General features: G+C 48.6%; 1 protein-coding gene across 12 annotated transcripts in view; it reads left to right on the top strand.

Annotated features, from left to right (window-relative positions):
- Positions 1-20500, top strand: part of dlg1 (discs large 1) — a 764145-nt gene that overhangs the window by 507870 nt on the left and 235775 nt on the right. The window contains exon 1 of one of the 12 annotated variants that reach the window (XM_065447311.1): positions 15078-15134. The exons of the other annotated variants lie outside the window; for them this stretch is intronic. Coding sequence (XP_065303383.1) covers positions 15093-15134 — 42 coding nt within the window. The 5' untranslated portion in view covers positions 15078-15092. Of the gene's footprint in view, positions 1-15077; positions 15135-20500 lie in introns of those variants that run through there. 12 annotated transcript variants of the gene reach the window in all.

Below are 20500 nucleotides of genomic sequence, written 5' to 3'. Positions count from 1 at the left end.
ATGCGAAAACATCATATGGTCGATTGAGCGAAACAGTCGGTGGTGCCTGTAGCAGTAGAACGGCACCTAATTTCCCATTGGCTGCGACGCCACATCACGAGCACGCCTCAACGGAGCAGAGCGGGTGAGAGGGAACACCTGCTGCTGCAATAGTGCGCCAGGCATCTCTACGACCCTCAACCTTTCTTCCTCCTACCCTCTCTCTCTTTTAACCCTATCCCCTCCACCCTGCTGGCGCTGAGCCAGCAGGGTGGAGGGGATAGGGTTAAAAGAGAGAGAGCATGGGTTGCAGAAAATAGCGCTAGCCTTTTCTCCTTCCCCTCAAGAACCACTTCTCTCTGCGTGAGAGCATCGCCGCGACGCCACGTCACTCTCGCTCTTGCTCTCTGAAGCCGGCGTGCTGTCTGTATCTCCCTCTCACCCCCGCAGGGCTTAGCTGCTGCGCGCGCCTGCCGGCCTTCGTACCCGCTGCTGCTTACTCGGTTTCTCGTCGTGCAGGACGTCAGTGGCATGCACCACCGCAAGCTGGTGCTGCTTGCTGGCTGGAACAGCACGTACCGCTGCGGTACATTACTTGCAGCGCAAAATTCGGAAGGATCGCTCAGCAGCGTTCAATTGGACGTTAATGCTTTCGCATTCACAAGTCATAAGAAGTGCCGTGAGGTGGGGAGGGCTATGTTCTGCTGCTGAGGTCAGTCCTCGGCACCAGCGTGTGTGTAGGGGATCTCTGCTCCTGCTAGGGACGATGGCGAGCGGCTACGAGTAAGGCTCGATGTGATGCTCCCTTGGGCGTTGTCGCCGCTGACCCTGGTGGAACGACTTCCGTGTGACGAAGGGCGACTCTTGTCGTTGGTGGAACGAAAGCGTGAGAAGAAAAGCATAGCGCCGCGCAAGACGGGCTGTGCGGCGACGGTGGCTACGATATGGCGCCAGAGTAGCGCGCGTCTTGTATATACATATGGAAAGAAGGCGCTGCATGAGCAGAGGTCTGTCTGCGGCGACTTCTGTGAATCGTACCGACGCGTCACCCACGCGCTGCCTCTCGCGATCTCCCGATTAGCGAGGCACAAGCGCCACACTTCGCTCTGTTTGGAACCTGCGCGAGACTGATTGTCCGCGCCAGCCAATATGTCGCGAAATGAAAACACGTATAGAGCTGCGCTCAAGTTTCGCATTAGGAAGTATCGTAACAGTCAGCGATCTCTTTTTTTTTTTTGGTAGCGACACACTACAATCTCTCGTGCAACTTTTGAAGTTGGGACAAGTCTGTGAGCGCATCCTCCGCTACATCTTTTCTTCTTATGACTAAAAACAGTACTCGCATGATTAGCATAAAACTCAGACTACACGCATGCTTGCCGACGCGCGCTAGCCCACGTCTGTGCGTCTTGCGCCTGCCGCGCCTCGTGATTAATGGCGGTTTGCATCTACGGTAGACGCGCGCCAGCACGCGTCCTCCGCTGGTGTGCTTGCTATAAACATCTTTGCAAACATCACTTTGATAGAGCTGTTGATAGCGCTCCAAAATGGATAATCTGAGCTTGGGTACTATCTGTCGGTCCAGCTGGCACAGAACAAAGCCACTCCGCTCCACGTAGCATGGCCAGACGAGCCCACGAGCGCGATCTCGTGCTCCAGCCATGTTGTGCCCATAGCAAACGTTTGGAGGCACGCATGGCGTGGCTCCAGATGGCGACGCGAGCCAGCCCGAACGCCTATATCTGTCTGGAATAGATCCTCGAGCTCGCGGCGTGCTCTGGCGAGTGCAAGCCGTCCCGCTTAGACGCCTGCGCATGCGTATACGCGCAGACGCGAGCTATCGCACGCCGGCAAACGTAAGTCGGGTTTGTTCTTAAGCCGATGCGGGGCCTTGGACTAGGCTGTCATTCGCACAGAAAACGGTCTTGTAGAGCCCTTCAACGACTGGATTCTGCGAATGCTTTTCATCGCCTCTTATACTTCTTTCCTTTTTCTTTTTCCTCCCTCTGCCCTATTTTAGAGTAAAGGATTAGGTGCAACGTGGTTAACCTCTCTGCCTTTGCTTTCTCTCTCTCTCTAAGGGATATCTGTAAGCTGGCTGTCATGGCAGTTATTACGTGCAGTAAATGAAGGGCACATCTCAGGGCAAGTTTTCGCCGTACTTGTTTTTGTCGATTCCCTGGCGACTTTTAGCTAGGGTAGCCGGACTAGCCGCGAGTCTGGTTAATCTTATACTTCCCTCTCTTTCTTCATATTTTTTCGTGGTTTCTACTCTGTCTTAGCACATCGCCATTGGATTGTTAACGACCACACAACTTTATCAACTCACACGCGAAATTTATCGCCGCCTTTCATGATTTCTAGTTTGAGAAGCCATTTTCCTTGAGTTCCTGCTCCCTTAAAAACCTTGAAACGGATCTTAAAAGTTTCTATCCGCGACGTCACATTTCGTTGATATCCATGCGTCCAAAGCCGCCTGTAGAGTAGACCATCTCGTCCACATTTTGAGCGTGAACGTGCTCGGGCGACTTTGTCTCCGCTGCTGGCTGGTTAAGCGTCGGTAACTTTGAATGCACGGGGGAACTACAGGCCTCGCAAAGCCTACTACGTCGCGTACCGGCGCAGGTGCCGAGATGTGTGCTTAGCGTCCTTAATTATCCAAATGCAATTAGCCAATTAGCCAAGCCCGCATTCTATCTAGCGTCGTCACGTCTCTGCTTCTCCGTTCCTACACGCGTTCTCGGGCCATGTGAGGGCAGCAATAAAATCGGCGCTCGTAAAAGCGCCTCGGAAGGGACCTCCTTGCGTACCGGTAGCCGTAACGGCCGCGGCTCGGCTGTCTCCGAACCGGGGCACGAGAAATAAAGTTAGCGTCAGGCTGCGGCTCCCGGACGTGATTTGCAATGCTGCTGCGGCATGTTTGTCGGCCGTTCTTACGGCGGGGGCTCGACATCGGAAGTGGCGCGAGGGGGCGAAGGCGTGCGACCCCTGCGTTCCGAGACCCCGTCGTAGCGCCTGGAGCGCGACACCCCGCAAAGACGCTTACGCAGCGAAAGTTAGGCTTTTCCGCACGCTTTTGCCGCTGCGCAGTAAAACGCGCTTCGGGGCGATGGCGGGTGCTGCATCGGGCGAAAACAACGTTAGGAGGTTTTAGAACCCACTTAGAAGCGTGGTCGTTCTGAGAACGCGCGCGCCCGTGTTTCGGGAGCGGAAAACGGCTTTTTATCCATCTTTCTTTTCTCTTTCTTACATTCTTTTTCTTTTAAAAGTTAGATCCGTAACCTTCTTCGGAGTTTTACGGTCGTCTTCCACGTGCTCTTCCGGAAGATTATTTTTCTTAGACGATAGCGCCCTCTCTGTGGCGCTAATTGCTTGACGCGCACACCTTCGTTTTACGTTCCGTACAGCAGCCTGCCCCGCCTTTGTGCTCCCTGGAATTGCGCTTAATTCTTTCGAAAGCTCAAATTCGCGTCTTCCGCGTGTGTCGACGCTCGTGCAGTACTTTCCGGTTTACTGCTGTCCGCTTGATTAGGAATGCTAATTTTATTGGTGCTCTGGCTCAGATATTCTTGCTGCTTTCTCCCCCGCTTTTTAGTCGATGTATACAGTAATGATTTGGAACGTAGCATACTGCGATACCTACCGTGATTTTAGACTATCTCAGTGGCCCGTTCTCTTGAGAAATTCGTAACTGATTTAAATTGCTGTTGTTTCCCGCAATGTTTAGTGGCCGGCTTACTGAACCAGAATATCGCTATTGATGTATCATTATTGTTACGTTTATTGTGTGATAATCGTGTAGGGTTCCTGCATAGCGTACCGTCCCTGTTATAAGCTACCTGCGAAATAAAGCGTTTATTGTATCGTTTTCCTGAGTCATTTTATTTATTTCTCTCTTTTATTTTTTTAATTTTATTTCTTTGTGCAGTTAGCGGGTAGCATCGGTGAACCGCGATTCACCAATGTTGTGCCATATATTTAGGCTCCTTCTTTTTCAGGCTTCATGTATTTGTTCGTTTGTTTGTATTCGGACAGAAAACTTGGGTGTAATTTTTACAGAGAGAAACCCGGAAGAAAATCCAATATCTTTTTCTTTTTTCCTGGCAGACGGAAGTTCGGGATTATCTTGCTAACTGTCACAAACTAGTAAGAGACGCAAGGATCTCCCTTTTTGCTTCAGTTAATTGTTTCACAATTAATTGCCTTTGTTTCGTTTAAATGTTTCACTTAGACAAGCGAAATCACTGAGGCAAATTATCACTAGCAGGCAATTTTTACACTTTACACTGAGCACATAAACCAAATCATCAAATGGAAACGCGGAAAAAAAGGAATCAGTATTGGTTTCCTTTGGAGCTTCGTGATACACTCGCATGGACGGCAATTTTCTCTTTCGTGAGCCTTCCTCCACCTGGGGGGATTCTGCAGAACTGATTTGCCATATTCAGTGCCGCTGTGCTTCGAGTTTTCGATTAGTTCGCCCTGGCCCTTCGATCTGCTAACCTCGTCGTTATCTACGATGTTAGAGCGACACGGAAGGACGTTGGTCCTGGGTGTGACTCCCGGACCAGTACGAGCTTTATTGCGAAAGCATTATATCTCCCATTACGCGAAAATGTGTTGTGTCGTTGTAGTCGGCGGCGCGACCGAATGATGATACCAATAGTCGCCGACGGCAAAGAGTAAAACCACAAGGGAGGTTCCTGTAAACAAAGAAAATTTGGTAAATCGAACCCGGGCCTGCCGGGGCGAGCACGCTTGCCCGGCTCCACGGCGGCTCCGCGGTTCTGATTGTCTGAAGGTGTGGCCTAGTGTGTGCGTCATTGGGCACTGTCAGGATTGGGGGCTCAATCCCATCGCTCGTGGTCCTTTGCAAAGATTGGAGTGCGGCATGAATTCGAAGGTAGCTGGCCCATGCCGTCGTCCAACTTATTTACGCTGAGATCGTTGATGAAGTGAAGAACTGCTTCTCATCGAGAACGAGGAAAAAGGGTTTATTTACAGAAATTAAATCAGTCTAACATGACTGCTTGAGAAAAAGAGTATCAGTCCAACATGACTGCATGAGAGAAGTGACTCAGTCTAACATGACTGCTCAAGAGAAGTGTCCTCAGCATTCGCACAACCACAGTTTTTATACACTCAATCCGCCGGTCATACGACGCGGCGACTGTTCGTTTACTCATCACCAACTCGCCGCTGCTCTGCAGATCAGTTTACGTACACAAAGGCAACCGCGCTCTGATGCCCGACGACGGCGTTGGCGGGGTGCTGTTCCGGGTACTATCGACGCCGATCGAGGGTCGCTCGTTGTTCCGTGCCACGCCAAAGCGTGAGACGCACCAAAATACGTCGTCCCCACGGCAGCTTGTCCATGCGTGTCAAATCAGCTCCGCGTTGGGGAACTCCGGAATCATTGTTCACACACGCCGAACTAGTTCCGTCACAATGTCGATGGGGCGGATGGAAGGCGGCGGATTCCAGCGCAAAGGCCGCTTCTCTGAACGCCTCCCAGCTGCAGCGACGGAGAGGGAGAGGTGCGCGTCGTGTCGCCCTGTCGTAACTGTGTGGCAATCTTGTTTCGCAGCTCGCCATTCTTGACAGTGCCTCCATGGCCCGGAAAGTCTCGACTGTCTAACGCTGACAACCGCTAGGCAGGAAGAGAACGGCTGCTGGTCAGGGGGGGGGGGGGGATTGATGTCTTGGCTCGCAGCGACCACTTGTGCATTGATGTCACCGCCCCAAAACATCCAACAAGGACAGGCAACTGCAAAATGAACCCCACAACACGGCTCTGCGCCGAGATGACGTGCATTGGCTCTCACTTTAGACTCGCTAGGCTTCAAAAAAACAACAACAACATAGGTGCAGAAACAAAAAAAATGCGACATTTCACTATGCCAATTTCTGAAGCAAATTCCTGCTGACAAATTCAGCAAATAATGGAGGGAATTCTGCTGAATGAGAGGGGATTTTCTTCGCCTAAAGAAAAGCTAACACTAGTAACCCTAAAATTTAGGCGGGACCCTCAAACGCAGAATTCAAATTAGCCTGCTCAAACCATCCGCATTGCTATGCAACTTTCCCTTCTTATATCTAACGGAGAAGTTGTACTCTTGGAGAGTGAGGCTCCATCGGAGCAAGCGGCCGTTTTTGTGTGACATTTGATTGAGCCACGTCAGAGGACAGTGGTCGGTCTCGAAGATGAACTTCGCTCCGTACAAGTAACACGACAACTTCTGGGCGGCCCAAACCAAACAAGCGCATTCCTTCTCTGAAGCGCTGTAGGCTTCCTCCCTTACATTTAGTTTACGGCTGGCATAGAGGATAGGATGCTCCTCGTTATCGTCGCCGACCTGACTAAGTACCACGCCCATACCTCTGTCGCTTGCGTCGCATTGAACTATGAATTCCTTTGTGTAGTCTGGCGCGCGAAGCACAGGGCGAGAAACCAATAGCGTTTTCAAACTTTGGAAAGCGTTCTCCTTGTCCTTATCCCAGTGTACGTTACTCGGTGCTCCCTTTCGGAGGGCGTCTGTTAATGGACTTGCCAAATGCGAGTAATTCGGAATGTACCGTTGATAGTACACCACAAGTCCCAAAAATGAACGAAGGTCTGTTTTCGGGCGCGGCTGAGAAAATTCTCCAATCGTAGCTATTTTCAGCTCAGCCGGCCGTCTCATGTCCTGACCGACAACATGGCCCAGATAAGTAACCTGCGAACAACCAAACCTACACTTTTCCGCTTTCATCGTTAAGTCGACTTTAAACGTACGAAGCCTCGCATTCTTGTCGTAATAGACTTTGGCGTTCTTTTGAGCTATTGCCATGTTCTTTCCGACTAGTTCTCGGGTTGCGCTTAGCCGTTCCAGTAAATTTAGCACGTATTCAACCACTGTTGGACTCTCCCCTCTTTCCTTCCACATCTCTCTTAACATTCTCAGTGGAGAACGGAGTCTCCTCCCATACACTAGTTCTGCTGGTGAGAACCCTGTCGCCTCATGTGGAACCGTTCGCAAAGCAAACAAAGTTGCCGGCAGACAGTTCTCCCAGTCCTCCTTGTGCTCGTAACAGAGCGCACGCAAAACTCGCTTAAGCACCGAATGCCACCTCTCTACACTCTTTGACTGAGGGTGATAGACAGAACTGTGTATTAACTTTACCCCGCACTTTTGCAAGAATGTGGAAGTCAGTGCGCTCGTGAATACTGACCCTTGATCTGCCTGAATTTCGGCTGGAAACCCAACTCGTGCAAACACTGTCAAAAGCGCGTCTACTACTTCGGTGGAGCTGAGCTCTTTCAAAGGGATTGCTTCTGGAAACTTCGTAGCCGGACACAGCATGGTAAACAAGTACCTGTAGCCTGATTTTGTTTTTGGAAGAGGCCCTACCGTGTCTATTACAAGCCGTCTGAAAGGCTCTGTTATTAAGGGGACTACCTTTAGTGGAGCTTTCCATGTCTCTCCTGGTTTACCAGAACGCTGGCAGGCGTCGCATGATCTTACAAAGTTTTCTACATCTTTGAAACAGCCAGGCCAGTAGTATTCCATAAACAATCTTTCCTTTGATTTGTTTATGCCTAGGTGGCCGGACCACCCATTTCCATGACAAAGACTCAAAAGGTCCTCCCTATACTTAGTAGGTATGACTAACTGATCTAAAATCCTACCCTTTCGATCTCTGTAATGCCGATACAACAATCCTCCTCTCTCATGTATCGTTACGTTGCGCCTAGCAATGCCTTCTTTAGCTGTGTCACGTAATTTAGCTAAGCTCTCATCATTCTTTTGCTCAGCTGCCAGTGACTCTCTATCCACGCGTAAGAGTTGATCAAAGTTCTTTGAGGCTGGTGATAATAACGACCCTGTCTCGCTTGTGAGCGCGTCTGCTTGCTCTTCCTGCAGGCTAGAACTCTGACACTCTAGTGCTACGCTCTCATTGAGCTGGTCAGCTGGCAGGCTCTCCTCAACTGTTCTTTTGTCCCTCGGGCCTAGCTCGGATTCGGGTATTGAAGTTATCCCCTTTTCTGCTTCCGCTGGAGTAGCTTGAGCATTTTCAGCCGAAAGCGCCGCGATCTTACGAGCTTGGCCTCGGGTCAATGCCTGTACTATGCCCTCTCCCAGTTTGAGCCCTCTGTCACGCAGTAACTGATTCGAACGATTCGAAAAGATGTAGGGATACTGCAGTGACAAAAATTTGGAAACTGCAGCCTCAGTCTCTAGCTCCCCGAATGGTCCACTGATTTTGACTTTGGCCATGGGCAGACACACGCTGTGTTCTTCTACAACCTGTTTTATCCACGCTACTTCTCCGGTGAAGTCATCTACCATCACGTAAGACGGATGGACAATGTCGAGCGTGGCGGCACTGTCTCTTAGCACTCGGCATGGTTTTCCATTAACTTGCAGGTCGTGGAGATATGGACTTAAAAGTTCCATATTCTCATCCTTTTCCTCCACGTAGGAAAAAACTACGCTAGACTTCTCGCAGTTTACAGCTATACGTCCCAGTTTGTGGCATTTGTAACAGCGAATTGATCTAACAGATACGAATTTTCTTTTCTGTTCTTTTTGTGCGGTTTCTCCGTTAAGTTTCTCCTCGCTCTTTCCTGCGGGCTTTTCCGCCATTTCTACAGGCTCTGATCGTCTAGTTTGCGCACCCTTTTTGAACGGAAATGGTTTCCGCGGTCCATTTCGACCGTCCCAGTTTCCCTCCTCGGCGTTCAATTTTCTACGGGTTGCGTACTCTTCGGCTAATTCAGCCGCCCTTTCCACAGTGTTTACATTACCTCTGTCTTGCACCCACAGTTTCACAGCTTGGGGGATGGTTTTGTAAAACTGCTCTAGACACATGCATTCAATGATCATGTCTCTGCTGTCGTACGCTTCCGCGCTTTTAAGCCACTCGACTAGGTTGGCCTTTAAGCTATATGCAAACTCCAGATAGCCCTCGCTATCTTTCTTGCCTGTGCTCCTAAACCTTTGCCGAAAAGCTTCGGCTGAAAGGCGGTATTTCTTCAGGAGACTAGCCTTAACTTTTGCATAATCATATGCATCCTGCGCACTCAATCTGGCGATTACTTCCGCCGCCTCACACGGCAACATAGACAGCAACCGCTGTGGCCATGTACTCGGGCCGAAGTTCATCTTTTCGCAAGTCCTTTCAAAATTGCTTAGGAAAAAGCCTATGTCGGTCCCGACCTCAAATGGCTTTAATAGCCTGTCCATGCGGTACGATTCTGCCTCACTTGATCGTCCCAGAGCGCCTTCACTTCCTTGAGACATCTCCAAACGTTTGCTTTCAAGTTCCAGTTGCATTTTTCTTAACTCGCGATCTTTATCGCGTTCCTCTCTCTCTTGTTCTTTTCTCTCTCGTTCTTCTCTCTTTTTCAGAAGTTCAAACCCCATTTCAATTTCTTCCTCACTGGCCTTTTCGGAAATTAGCTCCAATAATTCCGATTTGAGCATTTCCTTGCGTACATCTAGGCCCAGTTCCTCACCAACAATCAACAACTCGTCTCTCAGCAGTGTCCTTAACTCCATGACTGCTGCTTTACTGCCTTGATTCTGCTATCTAAATCTAGCTAGGAAAACACAACCTAGCTAACACACAACAATCTAGCTTCCCTACTGTTCTAAACAGAACAACCACAAAATGAAGCCTAGAGAGTCAAAGCAAAAACCAAGCACTCACCGCAGATACAGCACCATGTCGCAAAGTCCATCTCACCGCTGTCAGCCAGTTGTCAGGATTGGGGGCTCAATCCCATCGCTCGTGGTCCTTTGCAAAGATTGGAGTGCGGCATGAATTCGAAGGTAGCTGGCCCATGCCGTCGTCCAACTTATTTACGCTGAGATCGTTGATGAAGTGAAGAACTGCTTCTCATCGAGAACGAGGAAAAAGGGTTTATTTACAGAAATTAAATCAGTCTAACATGACTGGTTGAGAAAAAGAGTATCAGTGCAACATGACTGCATGAGAGAAGTGACTCAGTCTAACATGACTGCTCAAGAGAAGTGTCCTCAGCATTCGCACAACCACAGTTTTTATACACTCGATCCGCCGGTCATACGACGCGGCGACTGTTCGTTTACTCATCACCAACTCGCCGCTGCTCTGCAGATAAGTTTACGTACACAAAGGCAACCGCGCTCTGATGCCCGACGACGGCGTTGGCGGGGTGCCGTTCCGGGAACTATCGACGCCGATCGAGGGTCGCTCGTTGTTCCGTGCCACGCCAAAGCGTGAGACGCACCAAAATACGTCGTCCCCACGGCAGCTTGTCCATGCGTGTCAAATCAGCTCCGCGTTGGGGAACTCCGGAATCATTGTTCACACACGCCGAACTAGTTCCGTCACAATGTCGATGGGGCGGATAGAAGGCGGCGGATTCCAGCGCAAATGCCGCTTCTTTGAACGCCTCCCAGCTGCAGCGACGGAGAGGGAGAGGTGCGCGTCGTGTCGCCCTGTCGTAACTGTGTGGCAATCTTGTTTCGCAGCTCGCCATTCTTGACAGCACGTGACGGTGCAGCCAATGGGGAGGAGGTGGCACCACGTCATGAGTGTGTATAACACGAATGCGTTCATGGCGTTCCGAGGTCTTCCATCAGTACAGTGGTTTCGCATTCCCCCACATAAGCAGTGTTAAGTGTCTCTGCCGAGCTTTTTTTTTTTTCCAGAGGAACCCGTATGCGTTCACTTTATAGTGCCGTGCTACATTCGGGTAGATGACAAGAAAATAATACATACGGGAATAATCAGCAGGAGGTGGGATATTTTTCCTTATCTCGCATGCCCTTGTTGACGTACATTATAATGTGCAGTTTCAGCATTTGTGGGGCCGTCCTAGACCTGTCCGACCTTTGCTCCTCGTCTTGTCGTCCTATTGAACTGTTTCGCACCATTGACTCTTGCTACAAAGTTAATGTATTACTAACCAGCCCGATGTACCACCATTCTTTGAATCTACCTTATTTGAGAAAAAGCCATATCAATGTCACAGCCACCGTTCGCAATGCAGAGTAACTTCGGCGCTGCTTCCGCTTTCTTGCGGATAACCGCAGTTTACGTGTGCGTCGCGCGGAAGGTGCAATGCGATGTGCGATTTTCATATTCATGTAAACGCAGCTACTAAAAGGGCAACAAGGTTTCGTTCACTCAAGGCTGGCATGCGCTAAATGTATTATGCGTACATATATTATCACTGTTTTGTGTGTGTGTGTGTTGAGTGAGAAGGAAGCATATGTAATATTCATGAATTAATAATAATAATAATAATAATAAATAACAATAATTTGATATATTTTGACCACTTGTTCAGACAACACGGGCACTGTTCATTGGTTTTGTAACACCACCCCCATTGATTTTCTAGCTTTCACGAACGGGCGAAACGTTGTGGAGAAACTTGGCTTAGCCAGATTTTCATAGAACTCGCTCGGTGCGCAAATATCGACAATTATCAGATTTTACACGAGAACAAAGTATCCTTCTTAAGACGTGTTCCCCTACTCTAGGTTTGTGCGTGCTTTCTTTTGGTCCTTGAAGTCGCCCGCCGGAAACTTCATCATCTGAAACGCCTCCACTCTTTCGTTCGATTGCTCTCGTTTGGCGTGACATTTAAATCGCTCCGGTTGCTGGTTCGGCGGCCCGTTCTGCCTGTCGCCTTCGCAATTTACTTCAAGCGCCTTTCCCGCAGTTTCTCAAGCGCGTGCCAGCTCAACGCCGTGCGCGGCGGCGGTGTTCCGTGCCGAGCGGAGCACGAGCGAGCTTCGATCTTCGGCCCCGGGAAGGAAAAGCAGGCTTGCGCGAGTTTCGTAACGGGCCGAGTTTCGCCACACGACCGGCCCTTCTTTTTTTCGGTGCCCCGTAATCGGCATGCTAGCTGCTCGTATACAGAGCCCGCATCGCGTTCGTGATGGCTTACGCGGCTCTCGAGATCGGTGGCAACTGCGGGACCAGTGAAGTAGCGCCAGGGGGGCAATCGGTTGCTCAAGTGGCCGCGGCCCGTGCGGGCGGCTCGCGTCGCTAATGAGGTAATAATGCAATAGCACGGGAGCGTTGATGTGCCGCGCCTAGCTGTGCTCGCTGAGCTGGCTGGGCGTAGTGGTATCTCCTAACCCCCCCATCTCTATGTCTAACGCTGCCCGTTGTCCACAGGCACGAGCCGGTACATTGGCTGCTCTCTCGCAAAGTACCTTTCAGCTGAAGTAGAGTTTCGCAGCCGCGATCTCTGTTCTTTTTGTCGTATCAGCCGTTAACGCGCGTTCGTACAAAATTCTCCTTCTAGCGTAGTCAGGGTGCCTCGGTGTCAGCGCTGTCTCCTGCCACAGAAACGTGGTATCGAGGCGCCCCATGCGCATGTGACTGGGCGCGTTCGTTTTGGGCTCCTTACTTGTAATTTCTTCGTTCGCTACGAGTCGCCATTCTTGGGCCTTTTTGAGTCTGCAGCTAAATGATCTGCTTGTTCTCTCTTTTTTTTAACTTCTCGTTTTCGTTATAAGCTGAGAAAAGGCCGGCTGCTTTTATTTTTTTTTCCCCTGAACGCGGCAATAATAGCGAAACGCTAGCTTCAGATGTACAACATACAGGTGTACCCAGCTACATTCTCGGTAACGCTAAGCTACAACAATAGGTTTGCTAGAACTCTCTGTTGTTTAGCTAGGGGCCGTTTAACGGAAGATTGTACTGGAAAAAAAATGTATATTATTTGTACTAGAGGTTTGAAAATTGCTGGAATTGGACAGTTCTTAAAGCAGATTTCGAATGAGTCATTAGTTTTTTGTCAAGCTCCTACATTTCTTGAGTTATGTTATGCACAACGCCAACATATAATGATCTTTGCGCGCACTTCCTTACGTATTGAATTTTCACAAGAAAGCATCGTCCTGTAGATTATTTAGCTCTTTGTAGACTGCAAAGCGCCGATGTCTATTTGACCAGCATGCATAATTTGTGGTACTATGCAAAAAAGGATTAATACACTTCAACTAATTTATTTCGCAATCCCACGATAATAACTTTGTGATCTTGAATTGTAGCGGGAATTGACACAAACAAAAACTAGAAGCATACAGGACGAGCGCTAACTCTCAACTTCTAGTCTCTGTTTGCGTCACTTCGCGCTACAATTCAAGACCATGTTACCGTACCAACTCGCCCCACTTTCTATCCTTTTAAATAACTTTGTGCACCTGTAAGTGTCATATATGCTAACGAAATTTGGCCCACATACCATGCAACGTATGTATAATGCTGATGTCTACTCGAAATTGCAATATATTGGTTATATAGGATAATTTAGGGATAACTTTATTAATGTGCCGGCAAACGACGGTTTAACGAGTCGCGACGCTGGCCAAGCGTCGACCCGAGGTTATACTCTACTCTACACTAGCCCAGTTGGGCCCGTTTGTAGTGGGTCATGAGGCTTGTGCTTTGCGAGACCCCGGGCCTATTGGACGGCCCAAAGTTGTGAGTCCTTGTCTGCAGACTGCAGTGCACATTGAAGTTCGGGCGGGTAAGTCCTGGAGGTAGCTGCCGTCGTGAACCTGGCACAGTCCCACATGATGTGCCATTGGTCCGCCGGACCCACTGCACAAACACCGCACAGCCCACTCGGATAGAGCTCTGGGTGAAGCACGTGCAGCATGGCAGGGGCTATATATAGGTTATATATATCATGGGATTGTGAAAAAAGAAATGAGTTAAAGTGTCCTTATTGTTTTTGTATAGTTCCAGTAATTGTACATTTTTTTTTGATAGATATCGGTACTTTGCGGTTTACAACCAGCTAAATAAGCTATAGCACTATGCTTTTCGTAAAAATTTTATACGCAAGGATACGCCTGTAAAGATAACTATACTTTGAAGTTGTGTACGTCGTAACTAAGGAAGAGCGGCTACACAAAAACTAATGGCATATTCGAAGTCTACATAATGCTCTATATGAATGACAACATTTTCAAATCTCTAGTACAAATTTTAAAAAATAAATGTTTCGAGTAGCACTTTTCTTTTAAGAAATGTTTGCGGTTGTTGTTGGTTTCCTTTTGTGTGTATGTGTGTGTGATTTTTTTTTTTTTTCGTCGAGTCGCGAGTGCGTGTAGCGAACCCGCAAAAAACGTATCGCCCGATCGCATCTGCTGATCCTTGCAAGCTGCAAACTTCGTCAGATGCCGGAGGAGCGTCGAGCCTTGTGCACGAGCTCTCAGGAGTTGTCTACGTTGCACTGGAGTTCACTCAAAGGTTTCCTAGGGTACCGTAGCAGTCGGGGGACTGGTAACTGCTCTCCGCAGTCAATGATTTGAAGGTACGAAATAATCAGTGGAGCCGGGAGATTTTCTTGTTGTTGTACAAGACCGGCGGTTCAACGTTCTGGCGATTAAGCTATTCCCGCTGCACCCACGATCCATAACTCAATAACTCGAAAAAAACCGGCCTCCATTCGTTTTGGCTCTGCAGAGAGGAAAGGAAGCACGGGAGGCCACGCGCAGAAGAAAGAAGACGAAAGCAAAGTGCACCCTGTGCGTGGCGAGCGATACGTTCGGGACGAGAGCTGCGCGAGGGAGGGAAGGAGGCACACACACACAAACACACACACACACACACACACACACACACACACACACACACTCGCTGCCCACGTGACCTATCGCATCTCCGAGGTTCGCGCTCCGCAACGCATACCGCGAGAAGAGGGAAGCAAGGTTCGGCAGAGGAGGGGGGAGGAGAGCCCGCCGGGAAGCTGCGACTGAGAAGGAAAGAAGCGGAGGGGGGTTGCGCCCCCGGCGCCCGGTTTGTTGCGATCTCGGCCGTGGCGCTGGAAGGAGCGCGCTCCTCGTTTTTTCCCCCCGCCCGCGGTCCCACAGCAGCGGCTGCCGTTGGGGGAACTCGCTTCTCGGTCCGCCTGGTCCCGGCGTCGGCACCGCGTGCAGGCTCTCGTGGTCCCCGTCGCTCGAGCCCGCAGAGTCTCTCCGGACACGCGCTCTCTCTCTCTCTCTGGCCCGGTTCCCCGTGTGTCCAGGCTTTCCCAGCTGATCGCCGCCTTCCTGCACCCTAAACCCGAATCCTCACCGTCGTCACAAAGGGAGGGAAAGGCACGCGGAAGAGGCATGCGTTTCTTCGCCCGCATTCGCCTCAGGCTGTTGCTGAAGGTGAGCAGAGACTTCTCGTTCGTGTACCGTGTGCTCCCGCTTCGCGACGCGGGAAGCTGCGCGTCGGTCAGCCCTTGCGGGCACAGACCCGGGTTTTTTTAACGAGCTGCGCGTGCCTCTCGATTTTTGGCGAGCTCGTTAGAGCGCGCGTGGTGGGAACTCGTGTTATCTCGCTCGCGTTGCATCCCACGTCGTATTTCCTCACGAGGCCGAACGTTCGCGCCGGTCGTGTTCTGATTCAGTGGGCGATGCGCGTTTCCCCACGAGGTGCGACGAAACTTCAAGAAGGTAACCAGAGAGAAGGCTTTGAAATCGTTTACCTTTTCTGAGGTGCTTTGCCTGCGCCGGAAAGTACAAACGTGCTTGATCCTAAATCACACTTTGCATCGAGGGCGCATTGTAGATGATTGAGACGTGATTGAACGATAGAGCATCTCTTTACGAATAACTTTTGACTTTGGTACGGATTAAGAACCCGCAGAGACATACATCAAAAGGGTGCAGGAGCCCAACATCGCGGCGTTGTTCTCGTTAAACAGATTACTCATATGACCCTCAGCGGTGGCAGATCTAAATACTGCTACGCGTTTGGCTTTCCTCTTTAATGTTTACCCGCAAGAATAATTGTAGACCTACTCTCCTGAAGACGTCCGTTTCCTTTTTTTTTTTTCGCTCTATGGCGTTATCCTTTAAGCCGGGTATAATGAAGGGGCTACTGAGAAGTATTGTCGGCAAGAGTGCCTCGAAACTTTAGCCCCCAGTAGGGAGCCAGCGTGATTAGAGAGACAGGCTTGCAACGAATAGGGAAAGAGTGATAACTGCGTGTTTAACTAACACATGTAAACACATTTTGACATGACCTTTCACTCGTGCCCGTCGTACAATCTTGAGTGTTTTTTGGTCGCGGAGAAATGTATTACGTTGCGTTAAAAAGAAGAATGCTAATATCGAGTGATATAATATATGTTTAATATGTGTTAATTTCTGTCAAGTTCCTGGCGCGACGTTAGAATTTTACTCCTGATGTTTGATTACAGTGGATGGCTGGTTATTTCTGGTCTATCCCACCCGGAAAATTGGAGAATCTGCCAGCGCGTAAACAATTGCAGAGAAACTCCTTTTCGGACGTGTGGCCACTGAAGTTATCAGTATAGACGGAAATTTTATGAGGCTCGGTGTTTTTGTGAAGAATCAGACGCGCGGTGCCTTCATTGCAGCGCCGTGCTCTTAAGGGAACACTAAAGAGAAAGACAATTTGATCAGTTTTTTAGTAAGTTGTCATTCTGGAGTACCACAACGTCGCTCCTGTAGTATCTTAAGAAGCTTCATAAGCGAGAAACTGCGCACGAATACAAATTCCCGCATTATCTCGCCGTGTCGTCACGGATTTTGACAGAATGTGCATGGGCCTGGTAAATCTTTTTTTTTGTCAATAAACCGGAGCTACATAAATTTTCGAGAATTTTTACTGAGCCACAACGTGCCAATTACGGAAAAGCAGTTCGTAATCTGTGTCGTCATACGTACGTATCGTAGCTGGAGCTTCGATGCAAAATTAAAAGAAAGAAATGAAACTGTGACCTTCATTTTCTCGTCTAATAATCGGCCTACTACAGCGAAATCAACGAAATAGTCTTTTGAAAGAATGTACTTTATCCGTCCGAACATAGTGCTTTTCTTTAGCGTTAATGAAATGTCAGTGTACGCAGTACGGTATCCTGTTGTAGAAAGGTGTCAGTAGGGACTACAGCAGAGTCGACAATATAGACACAAAATGTCTCTAGTGTGCCTTGCAATTAAAGAAAAAACTGTATGGCTTACCGTAATCAGACGCTATGCAGCCCAAAAAAAGGAAAAAGAAATAAAAACGCAATAGCGAAAGACGGGCCGTGACAGTGCCTTGATATTTCTCTACCTTCTCACAGTGAACCTATCGATACTTAGTAGCGTATCATTAGGCTTTTTCAGTTTCGCCAAAAGGATTATATTTAGTTCCAAAGGATTCAACACCTCATTTCCTTCAAACGCGCCAATTTTTAAAAAGGACTCCACCTTGCAAATGTTCAGAACATCTGCACAATAATGCTGTACATAGGCGGAAATAGTTTGATTTATATGACGTCATAATGACGTGTTAGGACCATAATGACGTGAGCACCGAATTAAAAACAAGTTAGATGATGTAATTTTACGTTACAGAACCATGATCTGATTATGAGGCACGCCGTTGTGAGGGACTTCGGAATAATTTAACCACCTGGAGTTCCTTAACGTGCACCTAAATCTAAGTACACGGGTGTTTTCGCATTTCGCCCCCGTCGAAATACGGCCGCCGTGGCCAGGGGCCGTATAACGTAAAACTATTCCAATATGTTTTTATTCCAATCTCCTGACGTCAAATTTGCGTAGGCGCCGACGAAATCATCGGGCGATCACCCGCAGGGTTGTCTGAACAAACCAATCAAATGCTCCCCTCGTTCATAGGAGGTAACTTTTGTTTGCTTTAAAAACGAATAAAATTGCCTACACTGAGCGGCTTGTCTTATATAATCGGCTGACAAGAGGCGAGGAGCACGCTGAACTGGAGAGGGATTCGATGGGGCCGAGCCACTGCACTGAAAACTGATAACTGGATGAAGAGGGTGGTGCCGGCGTGTGCGATTGGTCCGCTTTCCCTTACTTAGCTTGAGGTGGGTGGTCGAAAATCGCGGCGGCATGCAACGGAAGATTAACAATGCCGCTAAAACGCATCCTCAGCAATGAAGAGTTGGCAGAGCGAGGTCGTAAAGGTGCTTAAAGTGCTCGAACACGTTATACGGCCCCGCAAAAAGATTTATTGCACACAAATAAACCCATGCTCTCCGGCAGATGCGAGTTGCCAGTGCCTGAGCGATCGGCGGCAGCCACCTTTATTCCTTTCGGAACGGGGCAACCTGCTGCTATTCCGAAGAAAATTCAGTTTTGTTCGGCATATTAATGCATCTTCAACGCGCACACGTCACTTTGACGCAGTGAGTTTTTGCGGTTTTGTGACGTCGCGTGACAGGCAGGTGTAGTGGGTGAAGCCCGAAAACTTTTTACCAATAGCCGAGGGCTCATGGCAAAAAGGCGTTGAATGAGAAATAAATATTTTTGTTTTGTTCGGTCAAAGTATGCATAATCAGTGTGTACACGTCATATCAGATGGGGAGCTATCGCGGTTTTCGTGACGTCGCGTGACAAAAAGGTGAAGTGGGGGTGGTCCAAAAAAGTTTTTGACCAATGGCGATGGGATGATTGCAGAATTGGAAAAGAAAAGTTTGGAATAGTTTTACGTTATAGCGCCCCAGGTTTCGCTTCCGCGACCGCGTACTTAGCAGACCAACACCATAGCCATTAAGCAACCACGACGATTGGCACCAAATTCAAACGGAGAGCTTGCGCCTTTATTTTATTTATTTGTCTTTTTTAATTACTTTTGTCCGCCATTAGTCAACCCCTTGCCGGTGTAATTTGAAAGGAATACTCGACCGACTTATTTTGTATCGCTTTTTTTTTTGCCCTTTTCACGTTTAAATAATGTGCCTCTTAGTTTACAGAGGGTTTAGTTACAGTAAGTGAACGGCTGTTTGTCGGTTTCGTAATAGTCATACGTGTATGTGTGTCTGTGTTATCTGGGTTCCCAGTCACCACCAAACTAACCGCTGCCGATGTCCTTTTTGTTGACCCGCATATAAGTAAAAGTAGCCCTTACATTTCATATGGTGCACGACAAGAAAGGCGTGGCGTCGAAACACTTCACGTCGTCGTTTTGTTATAACGGCTCTTTTGCCCCCGGCTCCCATTTATTTTACCACGGGTCTGCGCATAAACCATGAGGCTAACGTCGCGGCCCGATATTCCGGACTATCAATGTTTATTCCCGGTCATAAAGGCCGACCGCACAGCGCATTAAGGTTGAGATACGCGGCTTGCCCTTGCAGGAGATTGTTTCGCGGATATGACCCGTGGTGCCTGCAAAAACGTTACCACTGGTGCAATCGCGTGTTATTAAAGCGAGACACGGATGATGCGCTATTAAAATGCTAGTGCACACACACTGAGAAATTGCTTTTATCCTTGTATCTGTGTAGCTGTGTATCGCTTTCAGATAAGGAGATGCAAGGTTTAAACCGATGGTTTCTGAGCCTCCTCTTTCCCGTTTCTTTTTTCTTTTTTCCTTCCTTTTTTCCTTTCCTTCTTCTATTATTTTCTTTTCACAGTTTGTTTAGTGAGCGATTATTGTGTTTGGGTGGGCTGCTGTTGGTTATCCTGTCTTTCGTAACGTTGCTCTTCATGACCCGGCATTAGGAAACGTGTATCGCGCATTCGCAACGATTATCTGCTTTTCTAATGAATATGTCGCGTGTTACTATGCTATATCGAGTCTCGCGTGGCTCGGCTGTCCTTTGTAACGGCTAATTTTGCCGCAAGCGCTGTGGCAAACACGGCGTCGTTAATAGACGCCGTGTTCGGAAGTTACGTGAGGTACGCCAATTACTGCACCCTCGGCATGGAATAGCACTAACATCTCTCACTCGCCGCGGTGGGGATCGTGCAGTTTTGTTTGCGAGGTATTTGCGGTCCCCTTTCGTTCCTGACATTCGGTTGAACTTCTGTTCGGAGGCGCATGTGTCCACAGGGCGAAGTTGATTGTCCAACTGTCCGCACAGCGTTCATTTTGGGGACGGGAAAATCTATATTTATAGAAACACGTTGCTGAGCATGTGGAGCGCCGTTCGGCACTTTCTGTCGGTCCCCCCTTTGTTCCTGTTAAATAGTCTGACGCTTATTGGACGGCCCTATATGGGGCGTGTTTTGCTAACTTAATTTGATGTGTTCCGGAGTTCGTTCTATAACTGTCCTATGGCCATCGCCCGCTCGTTTTTTTTTTTTTTTCAAAATGGATTTATCGTCTTGACAAGTTGAGCCTCATAAATGTTGGCACTCACGAAATTGGCACTTTCATGAATGTTCTCCGCCCGATTGTCACTGTCGGCTTCCCGACTCTTGACAGCACACCCTCTCAATTTGTTTGCGTTAAAGGTCGAAAGGCGCAGTGTTTCAAGGTGCTGTATAGTAAAAGGGAGTATTTGGTCATTAGAATCGTTTCCTTTATTTAAGAAAGCTTGATTTCAGTGGTTTTTTTTTTCTCTCTCGTTCCACTTGGGAAGTTAATCGAAGCGAGTGGTTGTCTCGATTTTTCTCATTGTTTGTCTCTTCAACATCAGGCGTGGTTTCAGATATCATTTCTTCATTATAAGGAAGGTAAACGGTCCAGACCTGATAGGTTTGACTAACGTTCGTGGTCTATTTATGAGTAGTTATTTGACGCTTTAACAATTTGT

This window comes from Dermacentor albipictus, chromosome 1 (genome assembly GCF_038994185.2).
Source record: "Dermacentor albipictus isolate Rhodes 1998 colony chromosome 1, USDA_Dalb.pri_finalv2, whole genome shotgun sequence".
Classification (NCBI taxonomy): domain Eukaryota; kingdom Metazoa; phylum Arthropoda; class Arachnida; order Ixodida; family Ixodidae; genus Dermacentor; species Dermacentor albipictus.
This window is presented reverse-complemented; position numbering and strand designations above follow the sequence as displayed.